This window comes from Conger conger, chromosome 4, assembly GCF_963514075.1.
Source record: "Conger conger chromosome 4, fConCon1.1, whole genome shotgun sequence".
Lineage (NCBI taxonomy): Eukaryota > Metazoa > Chordata > Actinopteri > Anguilliformes > Congridae > Conger > Conger conger.
The window spans coordinates 12,374,968-12,388,500 of record NC_083763.1 but is presented as its reverse complement, the minus strand read 5'-3'; the positions used below and the strand labels follow the sequence as shown (position 1 = coordinate 12,388,500).

Here is a 13,533-nt window from a genome sequence, read left to right as displayed (position 1 = left end):
CACACACACACCCACACACCCACACACACACACACACACACAGATCCTCCCCAGAGATCGGCCTGACACTCGCCCCCTCCACACACACACGCACACACACACACACACACATGCACACACACACACACACGCACAAACACACGCACACACTCACACACGCACACACTCTCACCACTCCCAACCGCCATCTATCCATGCCCTTTTCTAAATATTTCACCGCCAAATTATTATTTCATGCGCTTCTGATGTCTCTGTCCCTGCCTCATCTGAAAATGCGCAGGAAAGAAAATAATGAAAATGTTAAGCGGGCTGCCGGGAACGTTTTCAACCCTCCCAGTTTTCTCCGTCTCTGGACATCTCTCCAGTTCCGCCCGGCAGGGAGAAATAGTGGCAGATTTTTCGTTAAAGACCCTAAATGTCTTTGGGGACGAATAGCACTTGGCTTTATCTCCAAATGCTCTCTCCTGAAATGAACAGCCAAAGAGGGGCTCTTTCTGCGCTTGTATTAGCGACGTTCCTAGGAAGTCCTCCGACTCCGGTTGGGGACCAGGACTCCGTATCTCCCGATTAATTGGGAAAAGGCGCATCCCTGGGTGGTCAGAATGCTGAGCGGTGGCGGGACTGAGGGTCGGATAATTTCAAAGCCCCCCCTGTACCCCCCCATTGTTGCTGGATCTTTTCAGACAATCTTCCTGCGGCAGGCCTCCGATGATAATCCCTTTTAAATCTCCACTCGCTCACTGCTGCCCCTCTAAATTGCGATTGACTGAAATCCCACTTCTCCCTCCCCAACCCCCGCCTCAGCCCCTCAGATTAGCCGGAGCTGTTGTGAGTTTTTCGGGATGCCCCATGCTGTCTGACGCCCTGGCTCAACGCGGACGCCCTCAGCCGGGGACTTCCCGCTCCGTCTCGCCCTCTGGGGGTCGAGTGTCCGCACCCCGTTGGCGTTTCTGACGGATTCATGGACGCCTTTTAATTACAAACCGATTCATGTGCGGGGAGAAAAACCCTGACATTTAGCCTAATTATTTGAATAATGTCTTCAATTAAGTAATTGAATCTGGAGGCGGAGTGGAGGACGGGACACCTCTGTGGTTTAGCGGTCCTGTGCGTTCCCTCTGATCCCAGCGGGAAGGGTCTGTCGCGGGCTGTAGATCACCCAGCCGGACTGACTGCTTTGTTTCTTTTTCATTAAGGGTGAGCACAAACTCTGCCCCTCCTCTCATATTTTTGGCTGTATTTAGACAGGGAGAATGCAAGGAGGGTAATGGATAAGACAACGGGTTCAGAGCTCCGACAATGCCATCAGCGGAGTAGAGGGTGAATCATGGAACTAATTTTGAGGGGCTTGGAAGGCCTGGACTAAAAAGTCTGCTTTGGTCTACGATTTTTAAGGGAACCCACAGAGACTACATTTGCACAGGTCTGCCTGGAATTACAATGCTACCCCCCTGGGTGTCATGGCAGAGGATTGAGCCCCCGCCCCCCCCCCCGAAACTTGCAGGAACGTGGGTGGGGCTCCTCTATGTTCTGAGAGGGGTGGCTGTCTTACGGACCGCTCCCCTAGGCTATCCGTAAAGTAGGCTATAAAATCACGGAACTGTCCAGTGTAGTTGTGCTCTAAGGGAAGCAGTAAGAACCGGCACAGTCCTCCTCTCCGTTACAAGCCGGGCCGGGGGCGGGGGGGGGGGGCGGGGTTTAGGAGAGGGTGTCACTGGCGGGTGAGTGTGGTGTGAATCAAGGTCACTGGAGATACTGTGGCAGATTACCCCCGGCCCCGCCTCTCTCTGACCTGAGCCAGTCCGGGCAGCAGTCGGTCTGTAGCTTAATTACTCGAAAGCCTGCAGAGTGTCTGACCTCCACCGTTAGCCTAATTGAAATTTAATTGAATTTTCCTTGTCTAGACTAATTAAGCTCGTACTCGAAACGCCAATCCTTTACCCTCGGAGCGCTTAGCCACTGGACGCCCCCCCCCCCCACACACACACACACACACACGCACATTTAGAGGGAAAATGAGGGTAGCACACCCTCTAGGTAGAAGGGGGGAAAAGGCGGGGGAGAGATCGAAGTGACCTCTGATTTTGGAGAGACGTTGAAGGAAGGTATAGATGGCTTATGAAAAGGTGGACGTGGAGGTCCAAATAACCTGTTTTTGGAAAGTCTTTAAAGGACGGTGTAGATGAAGTGGCCTCTGTTTTTGGAGAGATGTTGACACGTTTAGATGTTGACAAATGGTATAGATATCATATGAAAAGACATACAGGGAGGTCAAAGTAACCTCAAAGGAGGGTATAGATGAAGTGGCCTCTGTTTTTGAAGAGATGTTGACGGGTGGTATAGATGTGACGTGAAGAGATTTACGGGGAGGTCAAAGTAACCTCTGTTTTTGAAAAGACTTTGAAGGGAGGTCTAGAAGTGATACGAAGCAGAGAGTACGGTCCAGAGGGGATGGTGGACAGAGATGAATAAGCAGAGCCGTGGCTGGTGCCCTCTGGGCTGACGACAGTGATAAAACCAGCCTGCTGCTCTTTAGGAGTCAGATGTGGTCGGGCATGATCGGTATGCGGTTCGAAGCCATTGCCGTGGTTGCTGGCTAATAAAGCCACATACTGTCTTGTTGGCATCATGCAAGAACCTCCAAACCTGTCATTCTCAGCAAGAGGGGAAAATTGCATTGGTTTTATATTAACCAGCATAGCATTGTGGTTTAGCCACACAGGGGTTTTGCGTTGGCACGGAGGTGCGGTCACATCAAGAATTCCAGTCGGGCCTGTTTGTGTGGACCTTGCATGTTCTCCCTGTGTTTGTATGGGCTTCCTCCTGGTACTCCCACTGCCAGTTTCCTCACAGGCTAGGTTAATTGGCCAGACTAAATTGCCCCTACGTGTGAGTGAATGGTGTTTGTGCCCCACAGTAGATTGCCAACGGGCCTTGGGTATATTCCCGCCTCTCTCACAATGCATGCTGGGATAGGTTCCAGGACCCCCCTGTGACCCTGATCAGGAATACGCGGGTTAGATAATGGATGGATGGACATGTGGTTTTGAAACGTCTTGTCCTGTTATGAAACACTGATTGAGAACAATGTTTGGCAACACTTTGTTGTTTGTGATGACACAGGCAACACTTTTGTCATTAATTTGTCATTCCTGTTTTCTAAATTATGTTGTGTGTGATGTTATAATTAATTTTCCAGGCACCTCATTTTAACGTTAGTTGGCTAGCCTTGGTCTTTGAATCAGGGTCAGCTACTTCAATCAGGTCCAGCATTTCCCTTCTCTTCTTTCCTTGGCTCATCGTTGCTGTCCTTCTTTCAAACTATGCCAACTGTCAAATGAAATCATCTGTTTTCTCATCATCGGTTTGGTTGCGCCTTTTGCTTTCATTGTTCGTTGTTTCCTCTCACACAGAGCTTGAAAAGAAACCCGTCGAATGTATGTGTGAAGTGGTTTGTCTTGAGCGGTATTAAAATTCTAATTAAGTTTAAAAAAAAACTTGGCAGACCTATGAATTGTCGACCATCCGGTCAGTCTCAGTGTGGCGTATCCTGGTTAAGTTCAGAATTAAGCAGCAAAAGAGCTGCACCCTTGGGTGCTTTCAAAATATTAAATATTAAAGAAGTCAGCATTGTAATCCACTACATTGTCTGTATCCTTCAAACTCAGGCCAATGGTGGACCCTGTCTGTAGCCACTATGTTTGAAATGGTGGATCCTGTCTGTAGCCACTATGTTTGAAATGGTGGAACCTGTCTGTAGCCATTATGTTTGAAATGGTGGACCCTGTCTGTAGCCACTATGTTTGAAATGGTGGAACCTGTCTGTAGCCACTATGTTTGAAATGGTGGAACCTGTCTATAGCCACCATGTTTGAAATGGTGGTTAACACACTGCCCGGGGACCTTTGTAAACTATAGTGGCAAACTGCCAGACAGTACATGGATATAGTGTATAACTGAGACCTGCTTTCACCCAAACTGGAAGTGAAACTGTGTCAAAGCCTTCCCTTCTGTTTGCTCATGTAATCGCCCTGCGATTCAAAACTAGTTTTGAAACAGCTCGTAACCTGTTGACCAGCTCACACCAGCTTCCGGCTTGACATGGTTTGACCAGTGGGAGATATGTTTTGAAACAGAAACAGAGATTGATTGACCACCATTTGAAACGGAAATGCTGGTTGATCAGCTACCAGCTCAGACAAGCTTCTGTACCAGCACTAGCTGGTTAAGCTCCCAAAGCTGGAATTTACAGCTGGGCTGCCTTTCACGTCTCAACCACAGCAAGCTCTGCTTTACAACGATTTTAATAAAAAACAAATACAGCTTTACTTCAGCCACTACTCTAAAATATCCAAGCCCTCACAGCAGGGAAATATTCAAGGGATCAAAATCTTTTTTTTTTCTTTTTCTTTTTGTAGTTAAGATGAAACTGAAGCTTTGGTGTTGCATTTTTTATGAGTGGCCGTTTTGAAGCCAGGTTGATTTTAGATAATAGATACAGTATGTTAGTCGAACAGGGCGGTGCAGTGGTAATGCAGCATGTTCTCCCGGTGTCCACATGGGTTTCCTCCCAGTGTCTACAGTGTGAGTCTACAGTGTGAGTGAATGGTGTGTGTGCCCTGCTATGGATTGGTCGGCCTGTCCAGGATGTATTCCTGGATAGGTACCCCCTGTGACACTAACCAGGGAAAAGCGGGTTTCATAATGGATGGAAGGATGTAAGCCAAACATCTGGGAATCTGCTTGCTTTGCTAATAAATCAGTACTCAGAGGCTTCTTCTGATGAAGCATCATCTTGTGTAGGTGGGGCTTTGACAGGAGACAGAAACTCAATCTAACTTAACCATTGATCTAGAACATAATATTGGCATACATTTGGTAGGGTCAGACTGTTGGACAGTAGGTAATGATTGGGAATCTCTTCACTCATTCTTGAAATAAAGTCTTCAGTTGAGATTGCATTTGCTGTTGCTTTTTTGTGAAAAAGATTGCCAGTGAGGTGAGACAGTTTTACTCATTTGAAGATTTCCCAATGGAGGAAGACAAATTCAAGCGAAAAGTAACCTGAAACAAGCTAATATTTGCAATTCAATCTCATTACAAGACTAAAACCGACTGACTGTTTTGCAGCGTGGTAAGTCCTGCTCTTCTTCCCTCTGACCTTTGACCTCTGTCGTCCCCAGGTTCCCCTGCAGCCTGGCCAGTCCTTCAAGTTCACTGTTCTGGAGACTCTGGACCGAATTAAGGAAGAGTTCCAGTTCCTCCAGGCTCAGTACCACAGGTAGGCGCAAGCACAAACCGGTCTCAGCCGGTATCAACCGGTTACGCAGTGTCAGCTCACCACCGAGCAAGGATGTAGATCTCATTTTAGCTTTGGGGGGGACAAGAAGTAGGACATTTTCATTAGGATTTTTTTTTTGTGGCGGCATTAGCAATACCACCCAATACTACATGATAAAATTGGGGGAGGGATTTGATGTATTCCCAAAGTGAGGGGGGGTCCCCCCCCTCCTGTCCCCCCCCGGGATCGACGTCCATGCCACTGACTGCTGAACACGTTTGGGTGTTCCAAATTAGGAAGATGAAGGGAGGGGCAAAAAAATCATTAAAGAAATAAATTAAGAATCACCCGCTTGCCACAGTACATTAATACAGTAAAACTTTGTATAATTTTTTAAGACTGCTACATTTTTTTAAGAGTGGTTGATGAACGACTACGCGGGGATGAATATAAAATTAGTTGTCCCTGGGAAATGCTCGAGGTGTCTCGCGTCTCCCAAATGCGAAAGTCTTCAGTTGAAGCTAAATTATACGCTGCCTGTGCCGGCATGATAATTGCCTCGGATCCTCGGCAGATAAGATGACTGTCGCCGAGTTTGCCCGCGGAATTCATCCCCTCTTCCCTGACTCAGCTGTATTCTCCGCTTCTTCGTGTGAATTCTCTTCCAAATCATTACTCTTTGTTATTTGTTTTGGAGATGCCTGGGAGGGACTCGGAGAGTACAGCGCTGTTTACAGTGCGCTAAAGCACGACCCGTGTTGTGTCAACAGGCGTAATCGTTAGTGGGGTTGACAGCTGACTGACTGACCCCCCCCCCCCACCCACCCACCGTTCTCTATGGAATAGGGGTGACTCATTCTATAGGTGTTTCATTCTGTCATATCTCTGGTAGAGCTTGTACATGTTGCTTACAGAAAGAGATTGTGTTAAGATCAAGGTATTCCCCAGCCTAGAACCTGGACCATTAGTCACAGACTTAATCTTTGACTAAAGGGTCTGGAAAAGATCGTTTTGAACTTGCCAGAAATTAAGGGGTTGGCCTTCTTGTGTTTAACAGATCTTGCAAAGGCCAAGAACTGCCCCATCGTATTTCTTGTTTATGAGAGGTTCTGCTGTTACGTATTAACCAATCGGCATGCCCCGCCAAAATATTTTCCATTAACAATGGGTTGGAAAGAGAGCAAAAAGAAAGAGCATCGTCAAATTGAGTTGGTATTTGGCTGACTATCAGTAAAACCGGCTAAGTACTTGGCTATTCTGACATAACACAGGTCTGCCTACAAGGCTAACTGGCCTGACACATAGCTATGCTAACATAGTTCAGGTCTAGGTACAAGGCTAACCGTCCTGATATGTAGATATGCTAACATAGTACAGGCCTGGCTACAAGGTTAACTGGCCTGATACATAGCTATGTTGACACAGCACAGGTCTGGCATGTCTTGGTATGTAGCGGGACTAACCTAGCACATGTTTGGCTGCAGTGAAAACTAGTCACTTTGCTGTGCTAATATAGCATGGGTCTGACCAGGTTAACTAGCAAGATGCTTACCTATGCTAACACAACACTGGTCTGGCTACTAGGTTGCTTAGCTAGGCCAGTTGCTCAGCTATGCTAACATACCATTGGTGTGGCTTTCAGACACAGTCCAGAGGGGTGTATCACAAAGCAGGATTAAAAGTAAAACCCGGCACCCTCCCAAAACTAGAACATGGACTGACATAAAAACAGCTGTTCCAGGTTTTACTCAGTGAACATATCTAACTGAAAAACCCTGCTTCATGATATAACCTCCAGGTGTTTAGCTCTGCTAACAAAACATCTTTAGTTTGTCTCTCATTAAAGATATCTTTCTAGCCCCTCTTATAAAATCCCGAGGTCAGCCAACCCATGCTTACAATCCCTTCTATTGTTGGTTGTCGAAGGAACTTGTGTTCAGCAGTGATTAGCAGCTCTGTTTACACTCACAATAGGAGGGGAAAAATCAATTGAATTAAGAATTCATCAGTTGCGGCACTTACCATATTTTTAGCCATAGTGCTACAGATCAGGACCCGCATTTAAAAATAGATGGACCGTGTTGGGGATGTTTTGCTGGCTGTTTGTTTTTGCCAGGTTTGCAAATGTGGTGATGGGGGACCAGTTCATTAAGCCTTGTGTGTACAATTACGGCAAAGTGTGTTTTTTCATTTGGCCCCTGTTTTGCGGTCGCAGTCTGAAGTTGGAGTGTGAGAAGCTGGCCAGCGAGAAGACGGAGATGCAGAGACATTACATCATGGTGAGTCGCGCACGTATTTCAAACCCTTCCCCCGTCATTTTCTGATTGTTTCCCCGTAATGGCCCACTTATCGCGATCAGCATAGCGCATGGCGTGATTAGCATTGACTATCAAATAAGGAGGGCGGGAGGGGGGGGGGGAAAGAAAAGACTAAAAGTGATTTATCTGTTAAAAGAGTTCATGTCCCGTTCGCGCCGAAAAGGCCAACCGGTTTATTTCCGCTGCAGGACCCGGGGCCGCTCTGGTGTCGGAGGCAGACGGCTATTTTACGTAAGCCAGGCCCCCCCCCCCCCCCCCCCGGCTCTGACAGTCCCATTCGGAATGCGATAAAAACCATCTGTGCGGTGACTGCAGTTTCATAAAGCCGAATTGGAGAGGAGGAACAGTGCGCGGATTATTACGACCTGCTGTAAAACGGGGGCCGGCTCGGAGCACTCGGCCGCCCGTGCCAAACGGCGCGGAACGCTGTCGCCCCCCCGCCCCGCCCGCCCCGCCACCGCGTCGCTGAAACGCCGGGCTTGGCCCGCGTTTAAACGGCCGTACTTTCGGCTCCAAAAGATGTATTAGCGATCAAGTGTCTGTGTTTAACAACCCTGCCCGCTCCCGGGTCGGTGGCTCTCCTCCGGCCGCTCGGAGAGGGGGAGTGAGGTAATTTGTGACATTTGATCAACCTTCAAACGCGTCGTACGTGTATTCTGTCGTGTCGTATTTGCCGAGGACAAACGCAGCCGACGGAGAGACCTCCTCCGCCGGAGAGCGAGACCGCCGGAGAGAGACCGCCGGAGCCGGCGAGACTCCTGAATAGCGGCGGATCTTGAGTTGTGCTCTGAAAAGCGTTTCTGAGATTTAGTTCAGGTTAGCGGCTTCAGCTGCGCGTCTCAGAGAGGCTGCCTTTGTGTACAGTCTGAGCCACGCTCTGTGATCTAGAGAGGGGGGGGGGGTGAGTGAAGGAGGGAGAGAGAGAGGCGGAGTGAGGGGGGGGGTGAGAGGAAAGAGAGAGCGAGAGGGGGATGGAGTGAGTGAAGGAGGGATAGAGAGGGAGAGAGGGGGAGAGAGAGAGTGGGGGAGTGAGCAAAGGAGCTGGCTTACGAGGGAGAGACAGAGGGAGAGAGAGAGAGAGGGTTGAGAGGAGAAAGAGAGAGGGGGTGAGAGGGGAAAGAGAGAGAGAGTTGGAGTGTGAGACAGAGAGAGGGGGGGCAGAGGAGGTAAGGAGAGGGAGGGATAAAGAGAAGAGAGGCGGAGGGAATGAGAGAGATAGAGAGCAGATAAAAAGAGGGGGAGGGAATGGGAGAGAGAGAGAAGGGGAGGAGGGACAGAGGGAGGGAAAAAGAGTGAGGGAGAACAGGAGGGAGAGAGGGAGAGAGCGAGGGAGAGCAGGAGGGAGAAAGAGTGAGGGAGTGAGCGAGGAAGGGAAAGACTGAGGGAGGGGGTGGAGCACATGAAGTGATCTGGAGTGAGAGTGAGAGAAGGGGGGGGGAGAGGGAGAGAACAGGGAAAGGGAGGATGAAGCAGTAGATAGATAGAGCGGGAGAGAGGGCACAAGCACAGACACGTAAATAATGTGAAGTTACACGGACTCTACTTCACAGCGCACCGATCGCCCGCAAGGCTATATTTAGGCGGTTAAGGCCTGCCACATACACTGAAGCTTGTGCCGACAGGCATCCCATTTTGTTTATTAATTTATTTATTTTGCGCATATATTATTCATTATTCTTTTTTTTTCCTTTTTTATTTGAGATTATTTAAAATGCGGGACTGGATGTTCTTTTTCTGTGAATGATTTATCGTGGAGCTACGGGTGACGCGCGGGGAACAGACAGCGGGATTAATTGGCACGCGCTCGCCGGAATTCAGGCTTGTTAAAAAAAAACCTCCAAGAGTTAAAACTGGTTGCGGAAGCCCATATGGGCTATTTTGTTCATTTGCGACGAAGGCCTTTCATCTGTGAGGAGATTATTTAGGTTCCTCTGCTGTTTCTGAGCAGTCGTCCCCTGCTGTCTTCGCAGTCTGCTTGGTTTTTTCAGACCTGTGGGGTTTTTTTTTAGAGCGTCGCATTAACATCATTACTACTGACTTCTGAAAGTTTTTTTTAAATGATGCATGCTGTTCATCAGCTTTTGTGTATGTTTTTTTGTTAGTTTAGATTTTAATTAATTGTACGAAGGAAATTTGATTGCCAACTCACATTTCTGGAAAAAATTGTGTGTTTGTGTGTGTGTGTATCTGCATGTGTGTTTGTGCGTATGCGTGTACATGTGTGTGTGTGTGTGTGTGTGTGTGTGTGTGTGTGCATGTGTGTGGGTGTGTGTGTATAGCATGATATTCATCCTCTTCATTCTCTTATTTATCCAAGCTGTGAAATGAGTTCTAGAGTTCTAGAACACTGACTTTTGAATCTTGAAACATTCCAAATGGGTTAAGCACACTGTTCTATTCAGGAGCATTTCTGTCTGCCCCACTGTGGAAAGAGGGAGGGGGAGAGGTGGGAAAGAAAGAGAGAGGTGGAGAGAAGGAGTAAAGGAAGGGAGAAGGTGGGGATAAAGAGCGGAGGGAGGAGGGAGGAGGGAGGGAAACAGGAGGGTGGAGGGAGCAAGGGATGAAGAGAAAAGGTGAGTGAGATGGAGAGGTAATGTGAAAAGGATTGCTCCTCAGTAATTTAAACATTTCTGTGATGTATAATAGTGTCAACACGGGGATTAAAATACATGGGCCAGATGTACCAGACGGATTGTACCGGTTTTAAGAGCCTTAGACCTGTCGCGAACGGGACTGAACTGTCTGGTGACTTCTTGAAAAATAGTCTGCGTGTTTGGCTAGAGCTGAGAGTCTTCCCATCTTTCCATTTCAGCTGTAAACGGAGGTAGAGCGCTGAAATTGATTTTTAATTATCATGGTTTAACAAGTAGCTGGTTTGCCACCTTCCTTTGCATCCTTCTGTTGCCTAGAACAGTGTACATAAACATGCCCATAAAGGTTTGTTTCATCTGAATGCACACAACTAGCTGTTTCAAGAGAACTGCTGAACTCTCACACACACACACACACACACACACACACACACACACACACACACTTAACACATGCATATCTCCATATACAAATTAATTTGATAAGAATTGAAAATCAAATTGAATGGTCTCATTCATACTAATAGCGTCATTAGAATGCAAGACACTTCTAAGCATTCATAATGTGTTCTTTTTTAATTTACTGACAGAAGAGGTTGTGTGTCGATGTTTACAAAATGCTAATAAACATCCGACAACAGAAAATTACCTATTAATAAGGAGAATAATATGTTCTAAATAACAGGAGTCAGTACATATACCAAGTATAAAGAATGTATAAAAAATCTGTCATACAGACATTGCATGCCAGATTCTATTTATTCGATGATATAAAGGTTACCAAATTAATGAATAGTTTTAGCACAAAAGTATTTTCAAGTTGGGAAGCTCTCATATTTAATGCATCTTTGTCTAATCTAATAAACCAGTCTGGTACAGAAACCAAATCTACCAACCCTGGATTCTTTTTGCAGACATGTTCTTAACAATGGCATTCATGCAGGTGTATCAGGGACACCATGTCTGCGTGTGAGGGGTCTATTCACAGCCAACATCGGAGCCAAGGAGACGGAGATAAAATTAAAAAATGTCCTCGACAGAATTTCGCAGACAACTTATTTAACTGCTAATTACCTTGGACCGAGCCAACTCGGGAACCTCTATTAATTCTGAAGGTTAATTCTCATCTCGCTTCAAAGGCGACGCTCTGGCTGCGTTTTCGAGTCTCACAAAAAGCCTTGAGTATAATGGCCCCGGAATATAAAGGGGCGAGGCGAGGAGTAGCGAAACTCCCCACAGCCGACCGTGGAAACGGCGACAGAAACATCGAGGAAATCCCAGACAGGGAAGTCACAGAAACGTCTGATATCCGGCGACGGCCACCTGCGCTACCTCTGCTAAGCCAGGCGGGGGGTGTCACTGGGTGGGTGTGTGTGTGTGTGGGGGGGGACCCACAGATGTCCGCAGACCCAGACCGGGCGGATGAATCACGGACTGCTGGACGGATCGGGAAGGCTGGCTACAGGCACTGGGAAGCCGGCAATTCAGCTGCTCGGCACCTGGACTCTGGAATCGTTGTTAAGTTCACTCCAACGAAAACGGCCCCATCGTATATTATAAAAACGTGGAATCTTTTGAAAACTGCAATCATGTAGCCTATATTTACAGCGGTATATTTACTCAAAACATAATCCTGCTAGCTAAGCTCTATTTAATTTCAATGTTTTATCTCGATATATTCAATTTGCGTAAGGGAAAAATACCAAACTCAAAAGGAAAATCACCGCTGTATGGAAGAAGAGACTGATCCTGGTGGTCATAACAGAAGACGGGACAGTTTAATTAGAAAACTGTCTGTGGGAACACAAGTATGTTACAAAATGTTCAGCAGGCTCAGACGCAGTTCTCTCGCAATGTAATTATCCGGATGAATTTACGTTAAATTGCCTGGCCTGATTGGCTGATTGTTGCGAGGCACTGCCGACTGACCCAGCCATTAGGGCTTCGGCCGCGTGGACTCTAATGCAATACACTGATCGTCATCATCTCTGTGTCCTCCAATAAAACGCAGTGCTGCTTATACACACAAACAAGTATATACTCAAATAATTCACTCCTCCGGCATGACACGTAACATCTAACGTGTCCCTTGATACCTTGAAAAGCGCATAATACGCATATAATAATAATTATTATGCATTTATTTCGTCTAGAAATAATGTCGTATTATTTATTGTGTAATAATAATGATAATGTATTATTATGATGAAAATGATTTATTATTATTGTTAAATAAATATAGTAATAATAATAATAATAATAATAATAATAATAATAATAATGATTCGGAGCTCCATCAAAGGCTTTAGTGAGATGACTCATACTGCCTTTGCGGTGCTGAGCCAAGCAACAGCCGCCACGTGTCACACACAATCTGCTCCGGCCCAACAGAGCAAGCCGCAGAATACAGAAGAGGGATTATGGGCACTGCACACACATGAGAAAGAGTGTGTGTGTGTGTGTGTGTGTGTGTGTGTGCGTGTGTGTGTGCGCGCCTGTGTTTATGTGTGTGTGTGTGTGTGCCTGTGTGTTTGTGTGCATGTCTGTGCATGCATGTGTCCGGATGTCTGTGTGTGTGTGCACGTGTGCCTGTGTGTGTGCGTGTGTCTGTGTCTGCTTATGTGTTTGTGTTTATGTGTGTGTATGTGCATGTGTCTGTGGATGTCTGTGTGTATGTGTGTGTCTGTGTGCCTGTGTGTGGGTGTACATGTCTGTGCATGCATGTGTCCGGATGTCTGTGTGTGTGTGGGTGTGCACATGAGCCTGTGTGTGTGCATGTGTCTGTGTATGCTTATGTGTTTGTGTTTATGTGCGTGTATGTGCATGTGTCTGTGGATGTCTGTGTGTATGTGTGTGGGTATGCATGTCTGTGCATGCATGTGTCCGGATGTCTGTGTGTGTGTGTGTGCACGTGTGCCTGTGTGTGTGCGTGTGTCTGTGTATGCTTATGTATTTGTGTGTATGTGCATGTGTCTGTGGATGTCTGTGTGTATGTGTGTGTCTGTGTGCCTGTGTGTGGGTGTGTTCACAGACATGGAAGTGTGTGTGTGTGTGATCACATGCATCAAGTAGAAAACCACATAAACCCACAAATCACTATAAAAATAAACTCAATTATATTGTTGTTTTGAATTTATTTACTGTAAGTAATGACTTCCTTTGTTAGTTGTAATCAATTCGGTTGTTAAAAATATCTTGCTTAATGCACATTTTCTGAACTAATTTATTCCATTATATGTTTAAATTGTCTTAGAGCATTGCACTCCTAAAATAGGATGTTGTATGTAATACTAGCATTGCATTGAGAGACCCATGTGTTCCCATGCACGTTTCTGTCAGGCTA

The 13,533-nt window shown here is 46.6% G+C and overlaps 1 protein-coding gene across 4 annotated transcripts in view; it reads left to right on the top strand.

The window, feature by feature from the left end:
• Positions 1-13,533, top strand: part of tle2b (TLE family member 2, transcriptional corepressor b) — a 60,158-nt gene that overhangs the window by 7,982 nt on the left and 38,643 nt on the right. For all 4 annotated transcript variants that reach the window (XM_061237907.1, XM_061237905.1, XM_061237909.1 and 1 more), the window contains exons 2-3: positions 5,184-5,281; positions 7,497-7,560. In XM_061237907.1, the coding sequence (XP_061093891.1) occupies positions 5,184-5,281; positions 7,497-7,560 (162 nt within the window). The remainder of the gene's footprint in view (positions 1-5,183; positions 5,282-7,496; positions 7,561-13,533) is intronic.